The sequence below is a fragment of the Cornus florida genome, unplaced genomic scaffold, assembly GCF_030987335.1.
Source record: "Cornus florida cultivar Cherokee Brave unplaced genomic scaffold, ASM3098733v1 CherokeeBrave_3.0.0_Hap2_Chr05, whole genome shotgun sequence".
Lineage (NCBI taxonomy): Eukaryota > Viridiplantae > Streptophyta > Magnoliopsida > Cornales > Cornaceae > Cornus > Cornus florida.
The window spans coordinates 100,030,125-100,057,433 of record NW_026775575.1 but is presented as its reverse complement, the minus strand read 5'-3'; the positions used below and the strand labels follow the sequence as shown (position 1 = coordinate 100,057,433).

At 35.5% G+C, this 27,309-nt stretch overlaps 4 protein-coding genes across 4 annotated transcripts; 1 reads left to right on the top strand and 3 right to left on the bottom strand.

Annotated features, from left to right (window-relative positions):
• Positions 1-852: 852 nt before the first annotated feature.
• Positions 853-7,640, bottom strand: LOC132307967 (chromatin remodeling protein EBS-like). The gene is made up of 5 exons (XM_059805885.1): positions 7,247-7,640; positions 6,794-7,136; positions 6,627-6,695; positions 3,953-4,091; positions 853-1,058 (listed from the first exon to the last, which is right to left on the bottom strand). Exons 1-5 carry the CDS (start codon positions 7,317-7,319, stop codon positions 1,032-1,034), a joined length of 651 nt encoding a protein of 216 aa, XP_059661868.1. The 5' UTR covers positions 7,320-7,640; the 3' UTR covers positions 853-1,031.
• A 937-nt stretch (positions 7,641-8,577) lies between these two features.
• Positions 8,578-13,390, bottom strand: LOC132307966 (tRNA (mnm(5)s(2)U34)-methyltransferase, chloroplastic). Its single transcript, XM_059805882.1, has 6 exons — positions 12,868-13,390; positions 12,693-12,756; positions 11,065-11,257; positions 10,365-10,438; positions 10,068-10,223; positions 8,578-8,830 (listed from the first exon to the last, which is right to left on the bottom strand). The coding sequence occupies exons 1-6, from the start codon at positions 13,052-13,054 to the stop codon at positions 8,707-8,709; spliced, it is 798 nt and encodes a 265-aa protein (XP_059661865.1). The 5' UTR covers positions 13,055-13,390; the 3' UTR covers positions 8,578-8,706.
• A 2,666-nt stretch (positions 13,391-16,056) lies between these two features.
• LOC132307965 (phosphoglycerate kinase, chloroplastic-like) lies at positions 16,057-20,464 on the bottom strand. The gene is made up of 6 exons (XM_059805881.1): positions 19,913-20,464; positions 19,110-19,187; positions 18,701-18,961; positions 17,847-18,164; positions 17,488-17,646; positions 16,057-16,521 (listed from the first exon to the last, which is right to left on the bottom strand). Exons 1-6 carry the CDS (start codon positions 20,333-20,335, stop codon positions 16,312-16,314), a joined length of 1,449 nt encoding a protein of 482 aa, XP_059661864.1. The 5' UTR covers positions 20,336-20,464; the 3' UTR covers positions 16,057-16,311.
• Positions 20,465-21,696: 1,232 nt separating this feature from the next.
• LOC132307964 (uncharacterized) lies at positions 21,697-27,036 on the top strand. Its single transcript, XM_059805880.1, has 7 exons — positions 21,697-22,185; positions 23,316-23,375; positions 23,593-23,841; positions 24,282-24,358; positions 25,445-25,521; positions 25,935-26,067; positions 26,159-27,036. The coding sequence occupies exons 1-7, from the start codon at positions 21,717-21,719 to the stop codon at positions 26,306-26,308; spliced, it is 1,215 nt and encodes a 404-aa protein (XP_059661863.1). The 5' UTR covers positions 21,697-21,716; the 3' UTR covers positions 26,309-27,036.
• The last annotated feature ends 273 nt before the right edge of the window (positions 27,037-27,309 follow it).

Below are 27,309 nucleotides of genomic sequence, written 5' to 3'. Positions count from 1 at the left end.
AGTGCCTAAGCACTCAACCACAAACAGCTCAAATTTTTAGCTTGCAGGTTTCTCAATTGTTGTATCATAAGATTCATAACAAGAACTGCTTCAGCTATGATTAGCATGTCCTCAAATCATCTAGGAAGCATCGATTGCATAACACACCAGGGAGGGAAGGCCAAAATATTCTCCAAAAGAAGTTGAACAATCAAAAGGATCACAGTACTCCTTACCAAGGTACAGTGAGATGCATACCATCGACAAGCATTGTCCCCCAACATCTAAATATACAGTAACAAGCTAGGAAAGATCAATACAGCTTATTAATGAAACAGAATTTAATTGACAATACCTCACTTGCCTCTGGCAATATGTTCGAACAGAAACAAGAACCTTGGAGATAATGCATTTTTTTTGTTTTTGAAAGAAGAGATCATCCCCTATGGTAGTAAAGCTTCTTAACAATGATTTATTAAAAAAAAATGGATGCATCTCAACTTGTTAGTCATGTCAATCCAATCGCATCAGCTAGTGGACCACTTAATTTGGTAGCTAAAGCAAGCAAACCCGTTGGTTTTCCAAATTGGAGGATTGGCAGGTGCAGTAGGTTTCCAGAAAACCCAAAGACCAGTCCGATCCAGGAATCAACTGGCAAATCTCAGTCCTTTAATATAAAACACCACTAAAATCTCCACATCTTACCTGAACTAGAGATCCCACAAGAAGAAAAAAAAAAAAAAAAAAAAAAAAAAAAATTCTACAAAAGAAGTTTTTTTTGTTTGTTTGTTTGTGTGTGTATTTTTTTTTTTCATTTTTTTTTTTTTTTCCTGAGAAGCAGGGTGGGGAGGGTGTTCACGTAGACAACACAAATTAGTCTCACAAGCCTAGCACACACGTACAGACATTTTCAGATAAAAATTAGGAGGAATCTCTGTTTGTGCAAGGCACAGTATATTCTTTGCACTGTACATTTCCACAACACAACAACAATGCCGGACCTAATACAAAGAAATTGAGTACCTCCCTCACAATGTATCACCATCAATCGGTCACCTCTTCCGGCGCTTCGGCTCCACCTAACATCGGGGAACAAAATCAAGATTCAGAAATGGAATAACCACTTTTAATGAAACATAAGCAATATATTGACAAGCATTACTTTGGAATCTGGTGAATTTGTAAACTATAAAAATCTGGTATCACGTTTAATTTCCTGGAAGCAGTCCATGTATAGATAAAAGAAAACCTGAATTAGCATCAAGAGACAATGGAGAACGAAGTTCAGTTGGATCCACATGCTTTTTACCATTCATTATCACCAGCACCTCTAGTGTGCTGTATGGTCAAGAAACTACACCCACCCACAACCCCCAACCCACCCCCCCCCCCCCCCCCCCCCCAAAAAAAAAAAACCTTAAGGGATTGTGTGCAAAATCTCAAGGAGGACATAAATAAAACCAATATATAGCAACATTGAGTTCCCCCATATTGCTTGCAAGACAACAGGGTTTACCCCATTTCATTTGCTATTATCTTTTTAGAGGTCACCAAGTAATTATTAACTTGTACATATACGAATATTTGATTATAAAAGGACAACCTCCACAGATTCGCACTTACATTAAGTACAACTTTCTAACCTTATTACAAAAGCAGAGAACCTTTCTCGTTATAAACTTTTGCAACTAACCTCTGAAACACAAACTATTTCTAAATGATTAGTAAACAACTGATGATAGGATGCAACATCCTGAATACTGAGTTCCACCATCACATTCTCATCAGAATCTTATCATTCATGTGGGCAGATTATAGTTGTTGAATTTAACATCTTTATAGGTATGGAGTTGACAAACAGAATTCCATCTGCATTCAACAGCGTATTGAACCTCACAGTTATTCTGTGATTCTCTCATGACTGGGAATCGTAGCTGATCAACTTAAAGTGCTGGCAAGTCTATGATGTTGAGTAATTTAGCGCATAAATGTTGGAAATTTTCATTCCAAAACAAATTTGAGTTGTATTTTTGTCTTCTCGAGTCTAAGTTGAAGATTGCTCGTATTCAAGCAACTTCAAGATCAACAGGATTGAATTATAAAAATTATTTTGAGCTTATATATATATATACATATTGAAATATTTTGAGAAACAAAAATAACAGTAATTTTTAAGTGTTCTTCAAAATCAAACAGAGAGATCAATTTACCGGTATGTTGTACTTCTGCACACCTGTGCATTTTACTCCAGTGGCCCCTATTCACAGGTACATTAAGAGACAGTGAGCAGAATGTACCAGTACATTGTTTCGCATGCACAGGTGCTTTGACTCCGAATTGGAATTGGATTTTTGTTTTCAAATCAAATTGAACTTGGTTTGCTATGAAACTTTTGCAAATGTATCTCCAAGTTTTTTCCCATCAGAATTTTCAATCGAATACTTATATAAATAAGCTTTTCATTATTGAAAGACATGAGTGTCTTTGTTTAAGACCTGAGTTGTTTACCACACACTTTTGCAGATGGAATGTTAGAATATGTGAGTTCTAAACTGATAGTGGACATCAAATAAATATTGGAGTCAGCATCCCATCAGCAGCAATATACATCATCAAGGTTCAACAAGTTTGCTTGGAGAACACAAGGAAAAAATTGGGCATGAGGGATTGTGCTGATGTGGAACACTGTGATTGGCAAGTCCAAAGGCACTAAAATTAGAGTCCACTAGGCATCAGGGGTAAATCAATGACAAGTGATTTCGAAAGTATTGCTGTCAGATGCTCGAAGCATTCCTAAAACAATTTCAATCCGTTGTACTCTTTTTCAAACACAGTTGATTAATTTGACTTCAAACAGCATAGTCTCCATGGAATCCACAATTTTTTACAGACTTACAAATAACAAGTATGCAGTATCAGGTACAACAATCAATCAGACTTTGCTCATTAAGAAGTTACTGAGATATATTCTCCCTTTGGAGTGATTACGATTGATATAATGAGTAAGATAGTCACTTGTTATGAGTTAATAGTACTCTCTCATGACAAGTCAAGGACAAGTTTGTGATGTAAATCCGTCAGGTCAACAGAAATAAAGCAACTGTCTAGGAGAGGAACAAGGATATTGCCAACAAGAGTATGGTGAAAGAGATGCAGCAGCAAACTAAACCTCAGCTATACATCATCAAACTCACGCTCAGTTTATAAAGTACTGCAAAGGGTGGCCACGTGACCATGATGGCAGTGGACAAGAAACTGCCCCTGGTGCATGATAACTAGATTCAGTATGAAAGCTTCCAAAACTAGTCACTTGATGATATTGCAACTTATAACCAACTAGGCCCTATGATTTCATGCGACAACATTAGGTATATAACCATGTTTATGGACTTAGGTACAGGGGTTGAGTGCCCGATGTGCCTAAGAGAAATTCGTTTAATCCTAAATTGTAAGACAGGATCAGATCTGAATTATCACCATATGGATTTTTTTTCATCTTTTAATACGGTTAAATGAAGTGTGATGGCAAAATTGCTGAACATCCGCACTTAAATTCATTTAGAAGCATGAATGACATGTAGGAACATAGCTGAAAGGTATTCTTCAAAACTTTACGCAAAAGTTTTTTTATTCCTTTGTAAGACACTCCTGTTGGTAAGTATCCGAGTAGCAGATGTTTTGCCATCCCATATGATGTCAGAACTGACACAAGTACTCGTACACAAACTGAAGCATCCATGTGGAAAGATGTGTATACTCCATTTCTACTGATCTTATTGGATTCAGGTGCTTATTATTAGGAATTTAGGATGACCTAGTGAACAGCAAAGTCCATCTATATGGTCAATCAACATGAGCAATTGTGTGTGCTGCAGTACATATCACAGGAATAACTACACCATTATTATTTTAAAGGATGAAAGAACATTGCAGTCCTATTATCTTAAACCGGAAGTAAAAAAAGTATTCTCACCTTAGCCTCAACGGATGGTGATACTGGAAATGAGTTTGGAGATCTTTTGGTATCATCGTCAGATGAGCAGTCAGAACACAAGAAGCGCTCCAATTTCTTTGCTTCTTCAATGGTCATACCCATACAAGAAGGATGGAACCTGTAAAATTTTGGTTTAAGTATCAAATAAATATATATCCCCACTTATAGATATGATCATGACTGCACATCAGTTAAAGATAAGAGGATAGAAGCCAGAGAATGCAGAGATATCTCCCTTAGTAGGAACATGTTTACAATAAGCATTAAATTGAAAAGTGTCCCCCTTCAAACTCAAGGAGCAAACTACATTCACCCATTAACCTGTGTATTTGATGGCCACCCTAACCCCACTTTTGCTAGGATCATTAATTCCACAAGAGTTTTAAACCTCCAACCTCATTGCGGTAAAGTCCTTGAGCACTCCGATTTACTTTTGTCTTGCCCCAGTTAGTTCCATTTCCAATTTCTCACAATGGTTTTTTTTTTTGATAAGTAAACAATGGTTTTCATTTCTAACCGTAACTTTTTTCCTCTTGCCATTCATCTATATGGACATTCACATCAGCCAAACTCAGTTTAAGGCATTCAATTGTAGATTATCACTTATCCAAAAAAAAAAAATGTATATTATCATGGAAAAGTATCTGCCCAAGTCACACACACATAGATTCTGCATCTATGTTTCTCTCTACAACGCACCAACTATTTTGGTCATGATGTGCCCATGAATTCCCATCACAACTGAGAAACATGGTAAACATTTCCCACTTCATTTGTCTAAAACTTACTAAAATTAGAACTTCATAACTATAAAATTCAATACAAGTGTCAGAAATAAATGAGAAGAATCCTTTTAATGAGCATCTTGAGACAAATCAAGGTCTTTGGCCAACGAAACAGTTGCTCTTGACCATAGTTCTTTGTATCAGCCAAGTCCAAGTTCAGCACTCACTGGTAAGAATTGGAATGACACGACACTCAAACAAGTCCCTAGGAAAACGACCGGATGAAAAACAACTAAAACAGGAAACACCATAAAAATTGGTTATGGCACCAGTGACACCACAAATTTAGTTTTTAATGTTTCTAATAATCTTCTTTTTTTGGTATGCTATTTTCAATAATCACCTAAAAGAGCTTCTTCCACAGTTAATTTCAACACACTGAATATTTAGAAAAATAACTTCAACAAACCCATCCAAAGCAAGTTATCAGATCAAAACTAAACTAGGTGCTTTATCTCAAATTCCAAGTATGAATTCACCAGAATGCAATATGGACAGTGATCCAACATAGAACGTGATGGTATACTAATCATACTAAACCACATTAATCTTATCATCATCATTCTTGCCTTTATCACCTATGGATGGGATCGGCCACGTGAATTCTCTTTTTCCATTCTTTCCTATCGTATACCATGTCTTCTCTTAGATTTTTTTTTTTTAAATTGTTTTTAATTACTTCCTCCCATGTAAGTTTTGGTCGGTCTCTTTGTCGCTTACCTTCTAGGGAAACAACTTTTCCTCTTCTAAACACTGCATCATCGGTCTACAATGAATGTGACCACACCAACTAAGTCTACTTTCTCTAATTTTATTGTTTATAGGCGCTATAACTAGTGTTCCCCTCACGCGTTCATTATTGATGTTATCTTTTCTGGGTTTGATTCCCACAGACAGCGTCTTAAATAAACTATTTTACTTATAAAAAAAAAAATGGATGTTATCTTTTCTAGTTATTCCAATCATCCAACGTAGCATCCTCATTTCTGCAACATGAATGCTTTGCTCTTGTGTCTTTTTCAACACCTAACACTCCGCTTCATACAATATAGCTAGTCTAATAATCGTTCTATAGAATTTTGTTTTTAATTTATTTGGTATTCTTTTGTCACAAAGTATACCACTAGCTTGCCTCCATTTTGTCCATCCCGCTCCAATTCTACTCACTACATCAGTATCTATCTCCCCATATTTTTGTAGTACTGGTCCTAAGTAACAAAAATAATTATTTTGAGTAACTCTTTGATCCTCAATTGTAATATTTATCAAACCACATTCATCCTATCTATAGCTCTAATGCATGAAAAAAAAAAATTTCTCGCAACCATCATTCAAATTAATATTCAGTACTCACCGGTAAGAATCTAGTTTTTAATGTTTTTCTCTCAACCATCATTCAGTACTCACTGGTAAGAATCGGAATCACACGAGACTCAACCAAGTCCATAGGAAATCAACCGGATAAAAAACAACTAAAACAAGAAACACCATAAAAATGGTTAGGGCACCACAAATCTAGTTTTTAATGTTTCTAATAATCCTCTTTTTTGATAATCACCTAAAAGAGTTTTTTCCACAGTAAATTTCCACGCACTAAATATTAAATATTTAGAAAGATAAATTCAACTAACCCATCTGAAGCAAGTTATCAGATTAAAACTAAACTAGGTGCTCTGTCTCAAATTCCAAGTATGAATTCGCCGGAATACATTATGGACAGTGATACCAAACCACATTGATCCTATCTATAGCAAATTTATTTTTTTCCTCGCAGCCATTATTCAAATTGCATAACAGCTTGAGAATTCAAATGCATATATATACAACAACATATGCAAACACAAATAAATGCACATAACGAATTATACCAGTCCTTGCACCCCTCGCATTGCACCATAAGGTCATCCGGGTTATAAGGCATCTCACACTTGCAATACCTTTAAAATAAAAAAAGACAAAACTTTCAAACATCAGCAGCAAGTACAATGTATAGCAACTTCAAGACCATTCAAATAAAAAAGAACTCAAAACTCACACAGCAACACGATCTGGCGTAAATCCTCCGGTGGCAGCCTTGTACTCGAATCGGCAGAAGTAATCCTCGGCACCAACATTCTCAAGCTTGGTGTAATTCTTGAAGGAGTGAACAATGCACTTCCCTTCTATAGTGTGAGCACTCTGCACATCAAAGTGGTCGGACAAGAACAACTCTTTGGCTCCATGGAACTGTCTCCGACCTCCGATCGACTCCTCGGGTCTGTAATACCATCGCACCCGGACCTTAATGTTGTTCCGATGATCGGCCTCGATCTTCTCCACTCGCGCCACGTACGGTGGCTTGCCGGAGTCCGACGGCCGCATCAGCACACAGTCTCCAGCTGCCAAACACCATCGGTCAGCGAAGCACAATTAAAATCAAGAGATTTAGAGAGAGAGAGAGAGAAAGAGAGTGAATGTGGGGGAGGAGAGAGAAAGAGAGAGAGATTACGTCTGACGACTTTGTCGGCGCCTTTGATAGTGTAAGAATCCAAGTCTTTTTTGCCAGGTTTGGTCTTCGCCATCAATGGTTGAGCTCCGATTATAAATTCAGTTGCAGTACAGGGAGAGAAAGGGAGATGGATTATGGAGAATTTGTTGGTAGAGAGAGAAAGTGGATTTGAAAACGACCTTTATTTTAGGGGGCAAAAGTATCAGAACTTTGTGTGTGATTTTATGGGTTTTGAATTTAAGGTAATTGATGGATTACACTAGAAATGGTACTTCGAAGAGTAGAGAAGCAGAAGACCTAGCGGCTTAGAGAGAGAGAATGGGGCAGAGGGGTCGCAGGAGGGTTTTATTCACATGCGGGCATGGACAGAGAATGAAGTAGGGTGCTTTTTGGATTGAACGCTCTAATTGGCTGGAAGTAACGCTTTTTTATTGTGCCACACGACTGTAAGTAACCCCGATATTACGGATAGACCTCATTTGACCGTTAACGGTGGTGTTTTCGGAGGGAGAAAAATGACAACTTCAATAACTTTTGCTTTACACTTGGTTTTATTAGAAGAAAAAATATATACGGAGTATATAAAAGTGAAAGTAATTGAAAATCAAATGAAATAAAAGATAATAAATATTTTAACAAGTATTTGTTTAAACTGAAAACTTTGCATAAAACTAGAAAGTTGTTAAAAGTTTTTATTTCATAATTTGAAAGTTACAAAAACTAAATTGTCTTTCAATAATATATATATATATATATATATATATATATATATATATTAAAGCGTAATTGTAAATTTCCATAACGTTTTCAAGAAATCAAAGGTAAAAAATCTTTAAGAAAAATTGTTCTTCGAAAAATTTCTTTTGATGCTAAACAAAAAACTCTTAAATGTTTATATATATATCTCATTGCCTGTTTAGAATTATTGTTGTTCAAGTTCAACGACACCTTCCAAATAATTTTCGAATTATTTCAAGATAAAAGTCTGATGTTGTTGACTTTTTGGCACATATTCATGTGATGTAATAGCAACAGCTAAAAATAAGGAAATATATATGGAAATTATTTGGAAGGTGCCGTTGAACTTGAACAACAATAATTCTAAACACGCAATGAGATTTTGACTTGTCTCCGAATATTGATGCTTTTCCAGCGTAAAAGAACAAATGAATGAACTATAAAAATAAAAAATAAAAAATAAAAATCAATTTGGAGTACTTCAAATCAATATACGAAAATTCTTTCCAAAAAAATGATTTACATATATACTAAACGTATATACAGGTATTTAGCATATATCTACCTTTGAGATTTGTTAACAGGCAGCAATATTTTGGAAATTTAGAACTAGACCAAAGAATTAGTACAGGGGCATATTATTCGACAATCAAGAACTTCCATTTGGTAAGAAATAAGAAACAATCAAACAAAATAAACAATAAAGTCTTCGACTTGGATGTTCATGTCTTGAACAAGAAAAAAAGTATTGGAGCCAGTGGTCGGTCTTGCATTTGGTGCTTGCAGCAGATCCAATCTTCAACTGGTAGCCCAGAAGCGAAGGCTTCGACTGTCTCAAATTCCTCCCTGCATAAAAAGAGGGAATGATGATTCCTTTATCACGTGTTTTTAAATAAGCAAGGAGGAAAGGAAATGGAAAATAATACAAGTTGGCGAGAGAAGTCAGATGTGGTTTTAAACACAAACCGGATTTTTTTCTTTTAGGGCAAGAATGTTAGATTAGAAGTTAGAGATGCAAATACTCAAAACCGGGCTCCCAAGGACAACGGGAAGCAACCCAATCACTGGGCTACAAAGGTGTTCACAACTCACACCAATTTGGATAACAAAGAAAGGGGGTAGAGAGAGAAGCACCAACTCCCTGATGTCTCCTCCTCCTTTTTCCCCCCCTCCCCCACTTACGGAACTAAAACTCTCCTCTCTCCTCTCTCCTCTTTCCTTTCCTTTCCTTTCCTTTCCTTTCCTTTCCTCGTTTTTCAATACCAAACATAACACAATCTCTCCCTCCTTTTGGGGCTTTTCCTTTCCTTCCAACTCCCTCAAGATAGAGGCACTCCTTATCTCTGTAATACAAATCATAAAAATAAAAAACCACACACTTCTTACCAATCCACCATTAATAATCAATAGAACAAGATAGCAGATAAGAAAATGCAGCATCCAACTTTATAAGGAATTTAACTGGTTCCGTAAAAGTAAAACCATTTTGGGAGAGAGGGGTGAGGGACCGAGGGTAGGGGTTGAGAAGGAGGCTGATGTTTAAGCCTCCATAACACTTAAACTTCACAAGCAAAATGGTTCAATCTAAATGCTTGGATCCTTTTACACCATGTCAAAATAATTAAACTTCACCAGCCTTTTCCTTTGCTCCTAATCTTTTATCACCAAACATAATTCAACCTCTCCCTCCCTTTCCTTTCCTTCCAACCACTCAAAATAAAAGCACTCCCCATCTATCTGTAATACAAATCCACCTCCCACTAATAATTAGAACAGTGTTAACAGAGAAGAAAATGGACCACCTAATATTTTATGGAATTTTGCTCGCTCCATAAGACCATTTTGGGAGAGTTGGGGTGAGGATTGGGGTTGAGTAGGACAGTATCATTATGCCTACCAAACCTCTAAACTTCCAAACACAAACTTCAGGAGCACAACCTTGAACCAATTCAAATGCTCAAATCCTTTTACACCATGTCAAAGTAATTAAAGGTGATCCCCAATGGAAAATGGAAAAGAAATATAAAGATGTGATACCAGAAACAACTGACTTTGGAACAATTCAGCAAAGCAAAAGTATCACCTTCCGCCTGGATGCCCCACATAGACTACCATGCTAATGAGCCCTCCAGGTGCTAATATTCTCTTTGCAGCCTCCAATGCAAGTCGTGTTGTCTCCGATCTTGTTATTATTGCTTTGTCACCTCCTGGAAGGTAACCCAAGTTGAATGCAACTAACCTAAGAATAAACAGGAGAAAAATAGAGAGGGTGGAGTGGGGGAGATGTAAACTTTAGTCCAAATCATGAAAATGCACACAATTTCACAGCTAACTTCTCAATGATTATAAGACTCTGATGACATTGAGAAATGGTGAGTACCTCACAGAGACACCCTTTGGAACAACATCCTCCATTTTACTGTGACAGATGGAGAACAGCTCAACAAGTTCTTTCTGCATATTTCATACATCTTTGTTATATTAAAAATATATTTAACCAAAAAATGTGAAGCAATTGAAACATCATAAAATTTAAAAGATATAAAAGCATACATCTCTGTTGTCTCAAATCAGATATTATAACACGCTTCAAGACACAGGGTTACATGGTTTGAATTACATTGAAAACACAGTAAAACTATAATACATCATTACCATGGAAATTGATACTGGCCAATTACAATACTAACTTTTTTATTAGGTCTTGTGATACTATTTAAATTTGATTCTGTATTGAGATTCAATCCAGAACAAATTAGATCCACCATTTATAAATTCTTACACAACTGAAAAATCATCATAAAAAGTCCTCCTTTATGTTTAAAAAAACGGCCGTCTGGTCCAAATATTTAAATGGATGCCCAGGCAAGAACCCAATAAGCTAGACAGCAGCATAGCTCACCATCTCAGGAAGTATTTGCCCAGGCGAATTAGGTAGCCGTAAGCACCCAAGCAGTCATTTACACCTGAGGAAATTCCTATGACAACTATTTATATTACTATCACTTGAGTTAGCAAGTTCACACTGTTTTTATCTTCCTTGAACAGTTTAATAATAGAAAATTGCATAAAAGTAGCACCTCATCTGGATTCAACGATTCGTCTAGCAGAGACAAAGTATTCTCTAAAGCAGCTTTTTGGATATCCATTGCATAAACACGACCCTTAGGTGGCTTACCAGCAACCATTTTGACCATTGCTAAGGTATCATAACCATTGCCACAAGTTGCATCAACAAGTATGCCCCCTTTCTGGATTACATGTCTCCATACCCTAGTAAGAAAAAGGGAAATACTGAACATTTAAAGAATAATGTTGTCAAGTAACAAATAGGTGCATCACTCATGTAGTACCATATCCAGAATCTAGTGTTATTTGCTCATTAAGGGGTAACTGGAAGATGGCATCAAAAGATGGTGCAACTGTATTTGCGAGATATTTGATTGTCAAAAGGGATGACAATAATTGCTTCGAGTAATTATTGTCTTCATTGTTGATATCACGAGTGGGAGCTAATGAGCTAATTGCCACTAATAACCATAAAATTATGTTTTCCACTATTATTCTAACAACAAATTATCAATGTACAGAAGGTTGCAAATCAACCGAGTCAAGTTGAATATCAGCTCGCTCGAGCTCGGCCCAGCTGAGGGCGATGTGAGCCACCACTCCCCATCACTCCTAAAGACTACTTCGAGGTGCAACTATGTTTGCAAGGTATTTGATTGTCAAAAGAAGGGACGACAATAATCGCTTCGAGTAAATATTGTCTTCCATGTTGACAGCACGAGTGGGAGCTAACGAACTAATTGCTACTAATAACCTTAAAATTATGTTTTCCACTATTATTGTAACAACCAACTATCAATGTACATAAGGTTGCAAATCAACCGAGTCAAGTTGAATATCAGCTTGCTCGAGTTCGGCTAGCTGAGGGCGATGTGTGTCATCACTCCTCATCACTTCTAAAGACTACTTCTGCATCTTACCTCATGGGAGATGTGCGTCATCCCATCAAGATAGCATGAGACCCATGGCTTCCCCCTTCTGATCACCAATCCCTAGTATCTCACCATTATATAAGATCAACTTTAAGGGGAAAATCATAACTCCCAACAGAAAATCTAGGAAATATTCTTCATAATTCCCTTACCCTCTCAAAGAAATTCCCAAGTGCCCTTTTTTGCCCATCACACCCCCTCCATAAATAATAGTCAGATATCCCAACTGGCATTGCTCTCTCTTCCATTCGAACCAGCCTAAGTTCCACCTAAGCCAGCTCACATTAGATCATCCTTGTATCTCGAAGTGACACCTCCACAATAAGGATGCCAACAGAGCAACGGAGCACCCCTATCTTAAACCCGTCCCATAAAGAAAAAGCACTTCCCAAACCAACCAACATTGCATCAGGATTGGGACAAGTTCCCCGTGATTTTTGAAGAAAAAAATCAATCTTGAGCAAATATAAAATGTAATCTTTAAAATTATCATGAAAGGAATGAAAATTAAAGGGGAAAAAATATAGTTAACAATAAAATATTTCTTAATATAGAGACATGTCAACCCTGAACCCTCAAACCCAAAGAGCAAACTATAGAGACATCGATGCACATAATGTTCTTCAAAATGCATTTCATTAACGATTTAAAAATAAATAAATAAAATGGGCGACAAGGGTTAAGACATGGGTTTTGAAGATACCTACGAGTGAGCAACTTCTGTGGCCTTTTTCTTGCCAAAATTATAGCCCATCATTACATCCTCAAGCCCTGAAAATCAGACCATGAACATGAAGACGAAAAAAAAAAACTGAAATTTCAATACCCATATATCATAATTATAATAATTTTTGTATATGTTGGTTAAAGAATGGACACCACCTGAAACTGGAGAGACTTTTGAAACGGAGGTCGATGGAAGATTGGAAAGTGCTGAATTGCTCACCCCATTTTGTTCAACCGAATTCGCAAATGAGCATAGAGTTCTAGGGTTTATATTCCTATGGAATTTAATAGAACTATGAGTGAAGAAATAATACGTTGATTGTGGAACTCTCAAGGTTATCATTGTGGACTGGTCACATACGAGCAGTACAGATTGCGCAGCTGTGACTGTGGGGGAGTAAGCGACTCAGAAGAACTCCATCCCTTCCGACCCTCGAAATGTCGCCGTCTATGCCGACAGCTCTCTCTCTCTCTCCCCTATCTCTATACTTTCCGGTTAGGATCTAAGTCACGTAAAGTGAGAGGGCTGAGCGAATTCAGGAGCGACAGCGGCGTAATTAAATGATAAGCAGTAAGAATTTAAACCATAAAACCCTCAGAATGTGAGAGTCCACACTCACTAAAAAAGATTACGTACTTAGTTAAGATGTGAAAATTTTATCTATTAAAAAACAAAAACAAAAAAACCATTAAGCCTTGCCTCATTAGTAATAAATATGTAAATAAATATTATTTATTAATAATAATAATTATTTTTCCTTCATTCCTTCTCATAATTTTAAATTTTAACAACTTTTTGTTATTATAACTGTCAAATATTTTTTTAAAAATACTAAAATATATGAATAAATTCTACTCACACCCAAGCTTGGGTTAAAGACAGGTATCTACAACTTAAGTATTTTTTTGGACAATGACAATCCTAAATTTGATAAATTGAACAATAACACCCAAATTAAGGTAAAGTACTTTATTATCCTTTAACTTATGAATTGACATATTTAAATTATAAATTTACTTTTTTAACCTTCTCAAAACATTATAATCTTCTCAAACCTTAATTTAATCTATCAATCTCCAATTTATTATCAATAGTTCAATAGTTTAGATCTATTTGGTTTTACAAACTTGATCTGCTTCACTAATTAGGTTTAACGTGTAATCAAGTCCAAGTGAAAAATTAATTAGTCTAATTATTGATTGCAATCCTAATATGATTAATAATTAATATGGCCGCAATTGTTATTAACACTCTGCTTCCCTTGAATTGTTTTTTTTATTTTCCTTTTTAGTAAAAAATAAAATAATTAACTTTTATAAAACACACTCGTGTTTTATTTATTTATTATTAATTCAAAAGTATTTGTGCGATCATATTTTTAATTATTATTAATTTTTAATAATAAGATAAACATTCACATACTCACATTTTAATGGTGTCCATTAAAATACTTTGAAAAAAGGTTAAAATGGTAAATTCATAATTTAAATAAGTTAATTCATAAGTCAAATGGTAATAAAATACTTTTTCCTTGATTATGGTGTCATTGTTCAATTTACAAAGTTTGGGGGTGTCATTGTCCAAAAAGTGTTTAATTTGTAATCAACAATTTTTAACCCAAACTTGGGGGTGTGAGTGCAATTTATTCAAAATATTTTAAATTTGTTTGAACTTTAATTATTTTGTAAATATATATATATATGTAGATAGAAACGCCTCAAACTTGTCCCGACTCTAATTCAATTTAGAGCGAACAATTTGAAAAAATATTTTTATTTATGGATCGAGTTTGAAAAATAGTACTTCGTCACGAGCCGATTGACATTTCTATCATCTTATTAATCTCTAATTAAGGAAAGTAAGTTTTGACAATATGAAAGCAAGTTTTAATAGTAAAAATTTATTCACTTGGCCAATGTCACCTCTAGTTCATTTTACTTAACATAATTTTATTTGACTGCAAATTATAAGATAACAACACTTGAATAATAAAGTTATATATAATTTTGAAGGAGTGGAGTTGAGCTCTCTCTCTCTTTTATTTTATTGTCAAGAAAGATGCATTTGGGATTGATAATCCATACACATTATCGTGGTTAGAAAAGTACGTTATACCACTTCTCTATAATTATTTTCTGACAAAAAATTCACTCTTCCACTTAAATTAATGCTTTGTTTAGTTGGAGGAATCGAAAAATGGATGGAAGAGAATGGAGGGATGAATGAAGAATCCTAGGAAGGGCAAGTGTCTCTCCCATTTTTGATTTGGTTGAATGGAATGGATAATAGAAATGATAGATATGTTTTTTTTTTTTTTTTTTTTTTTTCGGGGGCAAGAAAGGAAAAAAAAGTTTTTATATATTTTTTTACCAATATACCCTTATATATTTGTAGGTAATTATTCATTTTCTCCTTCCTTCTCCCAAAAATTTGGGGGATAGAAAAACGTGAAAAGATCTCTCCTTGCTTCCTCCATCTTTTTCCTTTCCTCTAACCAAACACGAAGGACTTCATCCATCCCTTCTCAATCCCTCCCTTCAATCAAACATAACAAAAAACAACTCCTAAATAAAGGTGTAACCAAAATTCTCCCTCTCTCAATTAGATTTAAATTTTAGATTTATTTCAAGATTGATAATTTATGCTGTTGAGAGAAGCAAATTTTGATTAATTTTACAACCATTAGAATTGAACCAATAACACGCGTGACAATGATTTTTTAAAACCGAAGTCTCCATAGCACTTTGAGTCAATGCTCCTTTGTCAAAAAAATTAACAAGACTGCAAATACAATAACAAGAAGTCATAAATAATGGCATTACCATGTTTGTACGATTTTAAAGAACAAATTCCTTTCATCATTTGACCTGAACTCTCTCCCACTGTCTCTCCCTCTAATATTATTTTATAGGGTTAATTCAAAGTTGTTTCAATCAAAATTACCTATAATTAGATTTGAACCAATGACACTGGTGACAAGGAAGTTCAAAGTCTGAAAACCACTATTTTAGATCCAATCATTGTTCTCTGGCATAAATTTTTCTAAGATTATAAATTCAAAATAACGACTCTTATTGGAGGTATAATCAAGTTTCATATCATTTCAAAGAAAGAATTTCTTCAGATGCTTGTTTAAGAACTCCGCTGTTGAAAATGTAAGCTGAAAATTTTTAACCTTCCAATTCTGCTTGTTTAAGACAGAACTGCAATATAACAGATACCAAATCTTCCGTATTCTTCATATGGTTTAAGAATTCTTAAGTATAAGCTGAGGAAAAAAAGAAAAAGAAAAAGAAAAAGAAAAAGAAAAAAGAAAAATTCAGCAAGTAAAACTAGGGACGACCAAAAGTAAAAAATAAATTTATTGAAAACTCGGAAATATCAAGTTTTCTCTTCCAACATTTCCTAGTCTTTTTATGGTGAAATGAACAAGAGGGTAGATAGACAAAGACCAAAGGACCTTACATTGATGGCTATGGTGAAGATCTACAAATGAACTCATATATGCCCAAATTTCTCGTTTACAAACCTTAATTGAAACATCGCCAAGGCAAGGGCTGAGAAAAGGAAACAAATAAACAAACAAACCGAACTTTGTCTTAGACAGCAACCACTACGACTTCATCAAGAGCTAGAACACCAGGGAGCTGTTTCCCTTCCAACAACTCCAAACTGGCACCACCACCTGTTGATATGTGACTCATCACTTCAGCAACTCCTACTTTTTCTACAGCTGCAACAGAATCTCCACCTCCAATGATTGTTGTAACTCCCTTCCCACTAAGTTCAGCTAACTTTTTCGCAATTGCCTGCAGGCACAATTACCACTTCAATTTACCATCTCTTAATTCAGAGACAAATTTAGATATTGTAAAGGCCAAATAAATCAGGTGACATTCCTATTTTAACCTTTTTATGACGGGTTTAGTCGTATCAATCAGTATGAGTCGGGTTGGACTGGTATCAATCCCCCAATTACTGACCGAAGAAGGGATAGCACAAAGAAAAGAAATAGGCACTAAAAACAAGTACATGTTGGAGAATCATTAACCAACTCCTTATCGAATTCATTCTATGTGGCTAGAGCGATAGGGCTAAAAGAGGCTGTCTGTACAAAGGATGACGGCTCAAGACTCACATACACATAGAACGGTCAAATAAAGTGGAAAGTGCCCAAATCTGCTGCAAGAATCATCATAAAAAGAAAAAAAGCAGTCAAAGGAATGGCGTTATTAGCCAACGTCCTGGTTGATCACCCTTTTTGTCGGTTTATGACACCCAGTCAGTGTACATTTGAGTATGTTTGTATGACGACCAAATTTCCAATGTCGAACAAAGTCTCAGTCTCTCCCAAAGTTCCTTATTGACGTATGCCTTCGGTAACAAAGGTAGCTTCTTTCAGTCCATACAAGCAATGGAGATTTACCATGACCGTTCATAAAACTTTATCCAATACGACTCATTTTTGGTACAAGAAAACAAAAATGTGTGAAGAGCGAGTCACTCTGTTACTTCCAGTCTAGAGTTTATTAGGTTAGGCTGGTACAGAGATAATTGGACAAAGATCTGGGTAGTGCATATAGATCAATTGCATTGATCTATGAGGATATGTATGAAGTTGGCACTAAATCATCCCAAACTCAATCCAGTTGCGATAAGAAAAACCTCATCACATTTAACATGATATGCATTTGTAGAAAGCGGAAATGAAAATATGATGTCTGCGTATCCATGAACAAATTAAACAAACGCCATGGGCAATTTTTTTTGCGCACCTCTGTTCCAGCTGCAAACTTGTCAAACTCAAACACTCCCATTGGTCCATTCCAGATAACAGTTTTGGTAGTATCTAAAGCATCATTGAATGTCTTTATAGATTCAGGTCCAATATCCAAGCCCATCCAGCCGTCCGGAATGGCAGATGCTGGCACAATCTGTAATAACCAAAATAAATATAACATTATCTTGCTAGCTTAGTAAAAGAAACTCATACAGGTTAAAAGCAAAATGATAGTCCACATTGGTTTCTATTGAACAAATTTAGTCTTCCATGCCAGAGCATTTCTGGTACTCGAACATCAAGAGTAAAAGGGGTCAAATAATGAAGAATTTCGTGGGAAGCCAAGTAACAAACCTTGCTGTTTGCATCAGGAGCAAACTTGTCAGCAATAACTACATCAGTGGGTAACAAAAGAGATACTCCTTTGGCCTTGGCCTTCTCAAGGAGTGTTGTTGCAAGATCAAGCTTGTCTTCCTCTACCAGGGACGATCCTACAGAAAGACCTTGTGCCTTGTAAAATGTAAAGATCATTCCTCCACCAAGAAGCAGGATATCACACTTTTCGAGAAGCGACTCAATCACTCCAATCTTAGATGAGACCTTTGAACCGCCCACAATAGCAGCAAATGGCCTCTTTGGGCTTGAAACTGCTCCAACAAGGTAGTCCAGTTCCTAATATAAGAGAAGACAATTTGTGGTGAATAGATAGATAAATAAACATAATACAGAAAGGATGGAGACGTTCATCCATGAAAACTCTATATAATAAAAATATGATCCCTCCCACCACAATTACATGGAGGGTGCAGGCAAATGGTTTCTCATCTACCACTTTAACTCAAAATTTGCTCCATTGTTTCCATGGTGACAATTCAAGCCTAGGAATTTTTTCTGGTCAGAAAATCATCATAAGAAGCAAGATTACAAAAACACGTCAAGCGGGGTGGGGGGGAGGTGGGGAATGATAATTTTAATTTTTCTCTGAAATTGTAGGTCCATGTGCTCAAACTTTTTAACCTATAGACTGGTGGGGCCCTTTTTCCTTGTAGGCAATACTGTCCGGGTTTGAAAAAATAAAATTTTGATCGAATTACAAATGAAAAAACAATTTTACGAATGCTTATCAAAACTTTATCATTTAACTTAGGCTTCTGCAATCATGGTCACTGGTGCACACCAAGGACAAGGAGAAAAGTCAGTTATCCAACCTTCTGCAAAAGGAAACCAGCAACAGATGGCTTCAAAAATTTTGTAACACCCTCAGTTGAGGCGTGGGCTCTATGTGCAGTACCAAATGCATCATTCACATAAAGATCTGCCAACGAAGCAAGCTTCTTTGCAAACTCAGGTTCATTTTTTTCTTCCTCCTTGTAAAACCTCACATTCTCAAGAAGAAGAACACCACCATCAGGAAGTGAAGCCACGAGTTTTTCAACTTCTGGACCGATGCAGTCATCAGCCTTCACAACCTGTTTCACCCCATATTAAGTGTAAAGTGAGAAAACCCCACATTTATGTTACTACATCTATCACTTTTGGTAAACACAAAATCAGCTAAATTTCTCTTTGTTTGTTCATTACTTATTTTTATTTACTTCTGATTCTGAGAAAATGTACCTGAATGCCAAGTAATTCAGATAATCTGGGCACAAGGGGTGCCAAGCTGAATTTTGGTGTAACACCTTTTGGTCGTCCCTAAAAATTCAATGAACAAAATAATTCAGCTTGAACTGTCAAAATCTATATGAAATAAACACTTTTTATATAGCAGCAAAAAAGAAAGCTACATATAACCAAGTTCATGCAGTTGGATAAGCCACGTAATATTATAACCACAAAGGTAGTACCGTGCATAACATGTTTATATTTGCAGAAGATATGATAGACAAATACCCTAAATACAGCCTAATTTCCCAAATATTGGTATTTGAAAAAATGTGTGAAAGGGAAAAACAAACAAGAACAAAAAGGCACTTTTCTCATCCATAAAAATCATACAAACCCAAATTTCAATCATTGGAAAAGGCAATAATAGTGTTATGGTAGACTTATCAAAAAAATAATAATAGTGTTATGGTGGGAATTATTTGGAACCCTTTAATTAGTTGCATTAGTAAAAGTATAAAGAAAGAGAGTAGAATATGCAAAAATTTACAATGATGAGTGAAACTTACGAGTTTCTGTGACTCCATTACATCAGTTAGAAACCAATTTTTCAATCATGATAAATACTACTGTATCAGTACTCAAAGAACACAAACTCACAATTGATCTTGTTTCTTAAATAGACTACATTCACATAACATGGCATGAAATACGAAAATGATCAAACTTGTAGAAATAGAAGCTTGGTAATTATTCATAATAAGATCAACATAAGAATTCACAAATGAAACCGTTTGATTCCTACACCCACTTACCAAGTGACTGGAGAGAATGACTTTAGCCCCATTTGAGATCAAGTGCTTGATGGTGGGCACAGCAGCTCGAATTCTGGTATCGTCAGTGATTTTCTGGGTATCATCCAAAGGGACATTCAAATCAGCCCTAACGAAGACCTTCTTGCCCTTCAATTCCGCCGCCGTGAGGTCTCCGACGCTCTTCTTGGCCATCGACGCCACCCCTCTGGAGGATTTTCCGCTCGCTTTGAGGGACCTGAGTCTGGCAGCTACGTGGAGGCTGAGAAGAGGGTCGACGGCGGCGCCGGCGAAGCCCAGACGGCGTAGAGGGTTGCGAAGAAAGCGGGTGGTGGGGACATTGAGAGTTGAACGGTTTTGGGTGGTGGAAGAAGTGGAGGGAATGATTTTGGGAGAGAGGGAAGTAGCTGATGTCGCAGTAGCCATTGCTAAATTTTTTCTAATTGCTATGGAGAGAGAATTTTAGAGAGAGAAAGGAAGAGTGTGAGAAGTAACAGAGAAGGTGAGTGAGGGGCGGAGAAGTTTATGTGGACGTGAAGAGCGAGAGGGGATGGATCATGGAGTGATTGGATATATCTCTTATCGTGGAGGAGAGGTTGAAGATGTTCGATGATTTTCTGGTTTTTTTCTTTTTCTTTTAATTTTAATTTTAATTTTCTGGTTTTCGGTTTTATTTTGTTTTTTTATTTCTTTCTGAATTTTATACGCCAAAAATAATTTATTTAAAGAGAAATTGGACTGAGGCCACACGAAAATGTTCCTAGGATTCAATCTTTTATTAAAAAAAAACAAAAAAACAAAAAAATAATTGGCGATGGTTGTTGATTGACAACTCCTAAAGTGCATATGAATGGACACCTCCTCAAGACTATGTGTGCAGTGTGGAGTAATTTCATCAACACCTCTCGTAATGTTTGCCAAGAGTGGGGTGAGAAATACAATTTGCCAATAGCGATGAGAAATACAATTAACTCAAATTGGAACTCATTTTAGAAGAAGAAAAGTTTTCTTCTTTATTTAAAATCAAAAATTTGTTGTACATATTATTGTAATATTAAGAATTTAGGACTCCCAAGAGTTCAAAACAAAAAAAGACAAAAGAAAAAAAAGAAAAAAATAGTATCCAATTACGTTTAGAATAGTGAGTTGATCCTTAATTTCCAGAATTTAAGTATGATTTTAAGCTGATTTATTTATTTTAAGTAGGCTTAAAAAACTTTCAATCCATTTGACTACACTCTTCAAGTTTTAAAATTTTCATTTATAAAGAGAGGTACTATTTGTTTATTATTTAAATTAATATTATAAAAAAGACTAATGATTAATTGAAATGAAACATACCAAAATTATATTATGTAGATAAATAAATAACTTGTAAAAAAAAAAATTATAATAACGAAGTTCTTGATAAATAAATGGAATAATTATATCTACCTCGATTGTCTAAATAATATGTATTTTTCATTTAATTTCAAATATAACACTAATTGATTTAGGTATGAGTAAATATAGCACTTTTGTTTGAAATGGTTATTTTGTCTATATGTTTAATTAATAAAAGTACAAGGAATGTAATTGTCATATAATACAATTGAGGCAAATCCGTGTTATATTTTAAACTATATGAGAGGTAAATATAATTATTCCTAAATACTCCGTAAATTGTTAGCGTGAATTTAATGTCATGGGCTCCATTCTGGACATCTGGGCTTAACTGCTGGGCTGATAATGGTTTGGCCCATATGCAGCCCGAATTCATCACAAAACATTTCCCATTTAATGCTTCTTTTCTACCCCGCCCTCTCCAATGGCGATGGCACTCTGTTTTTCGCCTTCGCACACCACAATTTTCCCTCAAATTTTATCATCCAATAGAAGTGGTCGCCAATCTAACTTTGCTCCCTTACGGACACAACCTTTTCCAAAACACCCACTTGGAGACACCAATCCCTTTAGCCCGAAAGTACAACGACACATAACAACCAGAGCTCTGAGAGAGTGGCAAGATTACGAGGACGCAGTGAAGGACAAGGACCTCGCTCGAGCTCTTCGGTTCTTGCAAGATGTCGAACCAGAGGATTCTTCAATTGGGCCATCTGGGTCTCTGGGTGGTGGTGGTGGTGGTGGTGGTGAATTGGAATTGTTTAGGTTGAAGAGGGATTGGGAAGTTTTAGATACTTGCTTGAATGCTGATGATATGAGGCTTGTTGGGAGTGCCTACACGTTTCTCAAAGACAGAGGGTTTTTGCCCAATTTTGGGAAATGCCGGAGTATTGGTAATCTCTTGTCATATTCTTGGGGTGAAATTTATTTAATTTGCTGCAAATTTATTCAATCTCTTTTTCTTTTTTTTTTTCCCAATCAATTGTGAATACTTAGGAGAGTAGTGCAATAAATTTGTAGTTGAGAACTTCTTTATTTTGTTCCTTTTTGGCAACTTTTTTAGTACCAGTTGAAACAATTATTTCATCAAGTGAGCAGGGCACCCAACCAATACACACATGTATGAAATATTATTTTATATATGGGATTTAGTTCAGGATGATTTTTTAGCCATTCCTAAGTAGTTGATATCACAATTTTTTTTTTTTTGAGATGGGAAGGATATCAAAAATATTATGATTGTAATTTATTTTGTATTATCATTGTAGTGGTATGGTCATACTTGTATATAACAGGAGCAAGAGCAAGAGAGCTGCAATTTTAAAATTCCTTTAGGGAAAAAATATATTTCTAGGTGTTTGTGTAAGATATTTTAATTTTGTTATTTTTATTACTTATAGACTAGTGCAAGAATTTACAACAGCATGATGCTGTCTCTGCGGCTTGCTACTTTGTAAGTTCTAAAATGAGGTAACACTAACAAAAGGATAACTAGGAACACAACCGAGCAATAACATTTTGTGATCTAACAATTATCAATTATCAATCCATGGGTTTCCCGTGGATATAAGTTGAAAGCACCAATCAATGGAGCAGCCCCTTGTTACAAGAATTAGGTCATAGGTCATAAATTTATTGTTAATATCATCATATTTAATTGTTACTGTCACAGTTGTCAAAAAGTATTATTGTTACTGTCATTGAATTTCCTAGTGCTTTCCCTATCAGACAGACTCAGTTTCTCACCACTTTTGGTTTCTATATATGATTTTTAACTCAGTTTCTCACCACTTTTGGTTTCTATATATGATTTTTAAAAGTTTGCTTTTCATAAACGCGTATTTATGTCAAGCTCATATTAATGTAAGTAAATTGTATTTATAATTTTTAGCTACTGTGAGTGAGTTTGCATGTCGTTTTTCCATTATGGCATTCTATAATGTTCTTGTTGAAGCATGCCGATTTTCAATGTCAATTGTACAACATGTCACATTTCCTTTCCATGAATTTTCTACTTTTGCAGTTCTTGAGGGACCAAGAGATGTTACACCATCTGTTTTGAAGTCTTCAACTGGTTTGGAAGGTGTGGTATCTTTGGCAAAGTTATTCCAATGCTCTAAAGTAATGGAACTTATCCTTTGTTTGAGAGCATTAGTTGTCATGTGTTATAATATTTCCTGTTGAAATGAAGTAATTTCTAATACTGTTTCAATTCTATTATGTTTCAAGTTAATATCATTTCTATTTAAAACTATATTTTGATTGAGTTATCATTTGGATTTTCTTTTTTCCTAATCCAGTGTCTAAACTTTCGCCAAAGAAATGGGGTCTCTCTGGAAGTTCTAGTGTTCTTTTAATTGCTTTACTTGGCGGGGTATCCTTTCTGCTAAATCAAGGAATAGATATCAGACCTAACCTTGCAGCCATATTAGGATTAGGCATGATGGACTCTATCTTCCTTGGCGGTACTTGTTTAGCTCAAATCTCAAGTTATTGGCCTCCATATAGACGTCGAATCCTAGTTCATGAAGCAGGGCATCTCCTTGCAGGTAAGTCATGTTTCTCTCAGATGCAAATTTTATAGTTGGAGGACTTTGATTAGATTATGATCCTTTGTTTTTTAAAACCTTAATCTTTATTCTGTAAGTGTGAAAGAGTGTAAAAGCTACAGACTACACAGCTATTTTTAGTTTTCTACATTTTAAGCATTGATGACAAACTTGGGGCTTGCTTAGTTTGTAACTCTAAAAACAATTCTCAAAAATTTAGGGAACTGAAAATTGTTCTCAGAGGACAATCTTTTATTGTACTCTGAAAACAAACATTTTTATTTTTCTTAAAACTGAACCAAGCAGAGATTTTTGTATTGTTTTTTGTTTTTAGTTTTCTGATAATAGAAAACTGTTTTCATATTTACAAACCAAGTAGGCCCTTGATAACTCTTACTCTGACCTTTGCTAATAATTGATTTTCCTATGTGAGTTTGCAGCATACCTGATGGGCTGTCCAATTCGTGGGGTAATTTTAGACCCGATCATTGCGATGCAAATGGGCATTCAAGGGCAGGTATTCTTGATCTTTTTTGGGTCTATTGTATGATGCCATATTCTCACTTTCAACCTAGGCCATTGTGGCATTTAAGTTGTTCCCCATGTTTCATAAACCTATCTTTACGTTTGTCTAGTGTGGAGATGTTATTAAGCATTGGATTTATCAAATCCCAAAACCCAAGAATACGGGGATATAGCTAGTTTTTTCTTATTTTTTTATATTTTCTATTCAGAGTGAAATTTATATTTTTATACAGCATAGTGTGTCCAACATAGGCACTTCACTTGTTTGAAGCATTATTGTAATAGAATGAACCAAGTGAGAGAGTTTTATGTACAGTTATATAATAAACTTGGACTGTTGGACGTACTTGTTAAGTGCATGGCTAACTAGAAGTCTGCTGTCGCAGGTCCAACACATATACTTCACCTATATAGCATACATGTTTAGTCTTTTTCCCCTAGATGGTAGGTTTTCCACTATTAGCGATGCGTGCTTATGTAAATTCTCTCTCTCTCTCTCGCAACCCTAAATGGATTAATCACCTATTAAATGGAACTTAAGAACTCATAGCCACCTAACATACCTAAATGTAATAAATTCATTTGTTTGTTGTTTTATTTTTCACTGTGGCCCTCATATGAGATGCTTTATCTATGCGTCATAAATAATCATAATCATTTTTATCAAAGAATAAGTAAATAGTCTTAAATGACTATAACAAGATATACTTTCTTCTTTCTACCCACCTGCAGAAGGATGCAGTTCCTATAGATTGTTCTTCTTTTATCTACTGTTTGAGCTCAGTTAATTACCGCTAAGATAGTGGCCAAATTTTAGAATTTGTTTCTTCTGTGTTTTTTAGCTACCATAACAAAATTCATTTTATGCCTTAATTCCAAAGCCATTTGCCAAATCAGTAGTGGAACTTAACCAAAGCTGTTAGTTTCTATAAAACAAGGAATGCTGATTTTTCTCATCCAAACAATCAATATTTATCTACTTGGTTCTCACGTTCTGAAGTCAACTAAATTTTGCTTCACTTTGTTTTACTATTATCGGTGGCAGCATTACTTCCAACTCGCATCATTTTTCTTGCAGGCAGGAACACAATTTTGGGATGAGAAACTGCAAAAAGAGCTTGCTGAAGGCCGGTTGAGCAGTACTGCATTTGACAGGTGGGCATTCAGGCCTGCGTTTTGCTTTTCTTACAGTGGTGCTTTGCTACTTAGTTTACTAAATATCTTCTTAAGGAAAAGGTATTTGCTGTGGGATCTGTTACTGTTTTTGGGCATGTGGATCAGCATAAAACCTTTTTTTAACATTTATTTTATTTTATTTTAACAGCATAAATCCTGTTAAGATACATATCTCAAATATCTAAAAGAATAGGAAGGACATATTATATGATACCCCAGGTACCATAAATGTAGGCAATTAGATGGCAAATGAACTAAAGTCCTCCATTTAGTCAAATATATGTTTAATGTCCCAAAACCAACTTGATCAAGGAGTGGGACTGTTTTGCAACTTCAAAAGAAGCTTCTTTATTTTATAATCAGTTATGCTCTGCGCTATTAATAATGGTCAGGTACTGCATGGTGCTTTTTGCTGGGATTGCGGCTGAAGCACTTGTCTATGGAGAGGCTGAGGGTGGAGAAAATGATGAAAATCTGTTCAGGAGTATCTGTGTTCTTCTCGAACCACCACTGTCTGTCGCACAGGTCACTTTAGTCTCTCTCTGATCAATGTTCTTTGTTTATGAACGTAGCTTAAAAGATTCTGACCTTCGTCCTTTTCCCATTATTTAAATAGATGTCAAATCGAGCAAGATGGTCAGTTTTGCAGTCTTATAATCTTCTCAAATGGCATAAAGATGCCCATCGAGCTGCTGTCAAAGCTCTGGAAAGGGGAGGTAGTCTAAGTGTAGTCATCAGGAGAATTGAGGAGACCATGACCAGATGAACTGTCTTAAGTGTAAAATTCGAGATTTTTCCTGGGTTGCTGACTGAGGAATTGATATGAATGCAGCTAATACATAGGCTTCCAACTTTAGCAGAATAGAATGGAACAACAGACATACGAAAGACGACCAGAGTATAAATGCTGTGGGATGGGCATCAATCAGTATGCTGCGCGTAATCTGATTCTGATCTCTTATTACCTTGAAAAAATGCCTTGTATGTACATTTGATAGAGAAATATCATACAGTGGGGAATTCATCCATAGAGGATGCAGGGCCTCGAGTTCTTTCTTGCCTCGGTGAATTACTCTGGATTGTGTAGCAATGGAACCTCGGACACAACACCTTCCGGGAGCCTAGGACACCGAAAGGCAACGAGTGATTGTCAAGTGAAAGAAAGAAGAGAGAGTTTTAGGAAAAGCTTCTTCCTCTCTAAACCGTTTGCAGTGCATGGCTTTTTAAGTTTTTAATTTTTCTCGTAAATATGCATTTGATTATTCGTCCAGGGAAGTAATATACAACAATTGTCACCTTCATAAAATGTATTGTGTTGGCTTTGAAATATGTATGATTTTCAACATATTCCGAAGAGTCTATATTGGGTTTTCTTATATGGTTGGGTCTACTTTTGATTATGAGCCTTGTTAGGACCCGTTTGACAACTACAGTTGCTTTATGCTTTTATTTTGACCCGAAATATAAACAATGTTTCCGGATTAGTATTTTGAATTTGCTTCAACAAGACAAATCCGATGATGACTTTTATAATGAAAAATAAGATTGAAAGTGTAACATTAATGATAACAAAATGAATCAATTTCTTTACTTTCTGTATGTTTAGTACCCATCATAGGCTATGGACTGACTGTTATACCATTATCAATAACTAAAATATATGTGTTTTTTATTTCTCCCCTGAATAAAATGCATATAGTTTTAAAGGACCTAGGCATTCAATAAAAGGCATAGATCGCAATGTATCACAAATGGATACACATTCAG

Excerpts from the sequence above, each read along its gene's own strand:
- LOC132307964 (XM_059805880.1), top strand. The coding sequence starts at position 21,717 with ATGGCGATGGCACTCTGTTTTTCGCCTTCGCACACCACAATTTTCCCT. Across the intron at positions 23,376-23,592 it reads GTCTTCAACTGGTTTGGAAG|TGTCTAAACTTTCGCCAAAG; the intron begins GTGTGGTATCTT and ends TTCCTAATCCAG. Across the intron at positions 25,522-25,934 it reads AGCAGTACTGCATTTGACAG|GTACTGCATGGTGCTTTTTG; the intron begins GTGGGCATTCAG and ends AATAATGGTCAG.
- LOC132307967 (XM_059805885.1), bottom strand. The coding sequence starts at position 7,319 with ATGGCGAAGACCAAACCTGGCAAAAAAGACTTGGATTCTTACACTATC. Across the intron at positions 4,092-6,626 it reads TGCGAGGGGTGCAAGGACTG|GTTCCATCCTTCTTGTATGG; the intron begins GTATAATTCGTT and ends AAAATTTTACAG. Across the intron at positions 1,059-3,952 it reads CACCATCCGTTGAGGCTAAG|GTGGAGCCGAAGCGCCGGAA; the intron begins GTGAGAATACTT and ends CCCCGATGTTAG.
- LOC132307966 (XM_059805882.1), bottom strand. The coding sequence starts at position 13,054 with ATGATAACCTTGAGAGTTCCACAATCAACGTATTATTTCTTCACTCAT. Across the intron at positions 10,439-11,064 it reads AATCGTTGAATCCAGATGAG|AAAGAACTTGTTGAGCTGTT; the intron begins GTGCTACTTTTA and ends TGAAATATGCAG. Across the intron at positions 8,831-10,067 it reads GTGGGGCATCCAGGCGGAAG|GGAGGAATTTGAGACAGTCG; the intron begins GTGATACTTTTG and ends CTTTTTATGCAG.
- LOC132307965 (XM_059805881.1), bottom strand. The coding sequence starts at position 20,335 with ATGGCTACTGCGACATCAGCTACTTCCCTCTCTCCCAAAATCATTCCC. Across the intron at positions 19,188-19,912 it reads TCATTCTCTCCAGTCACTTG|GGACGACCAAAAGGTGTTAC; the intron begins GTAAGTGGGTGT and ends TTGAATTTTTAG. Across the intron at positions 18,165-18,700 it reads CTGGTTTCCTTTTGCAGAAG|GAACTGGACTACCTTGTTGG; the intron begins GTTGGATAACTG and ends CTCTTATATTAG.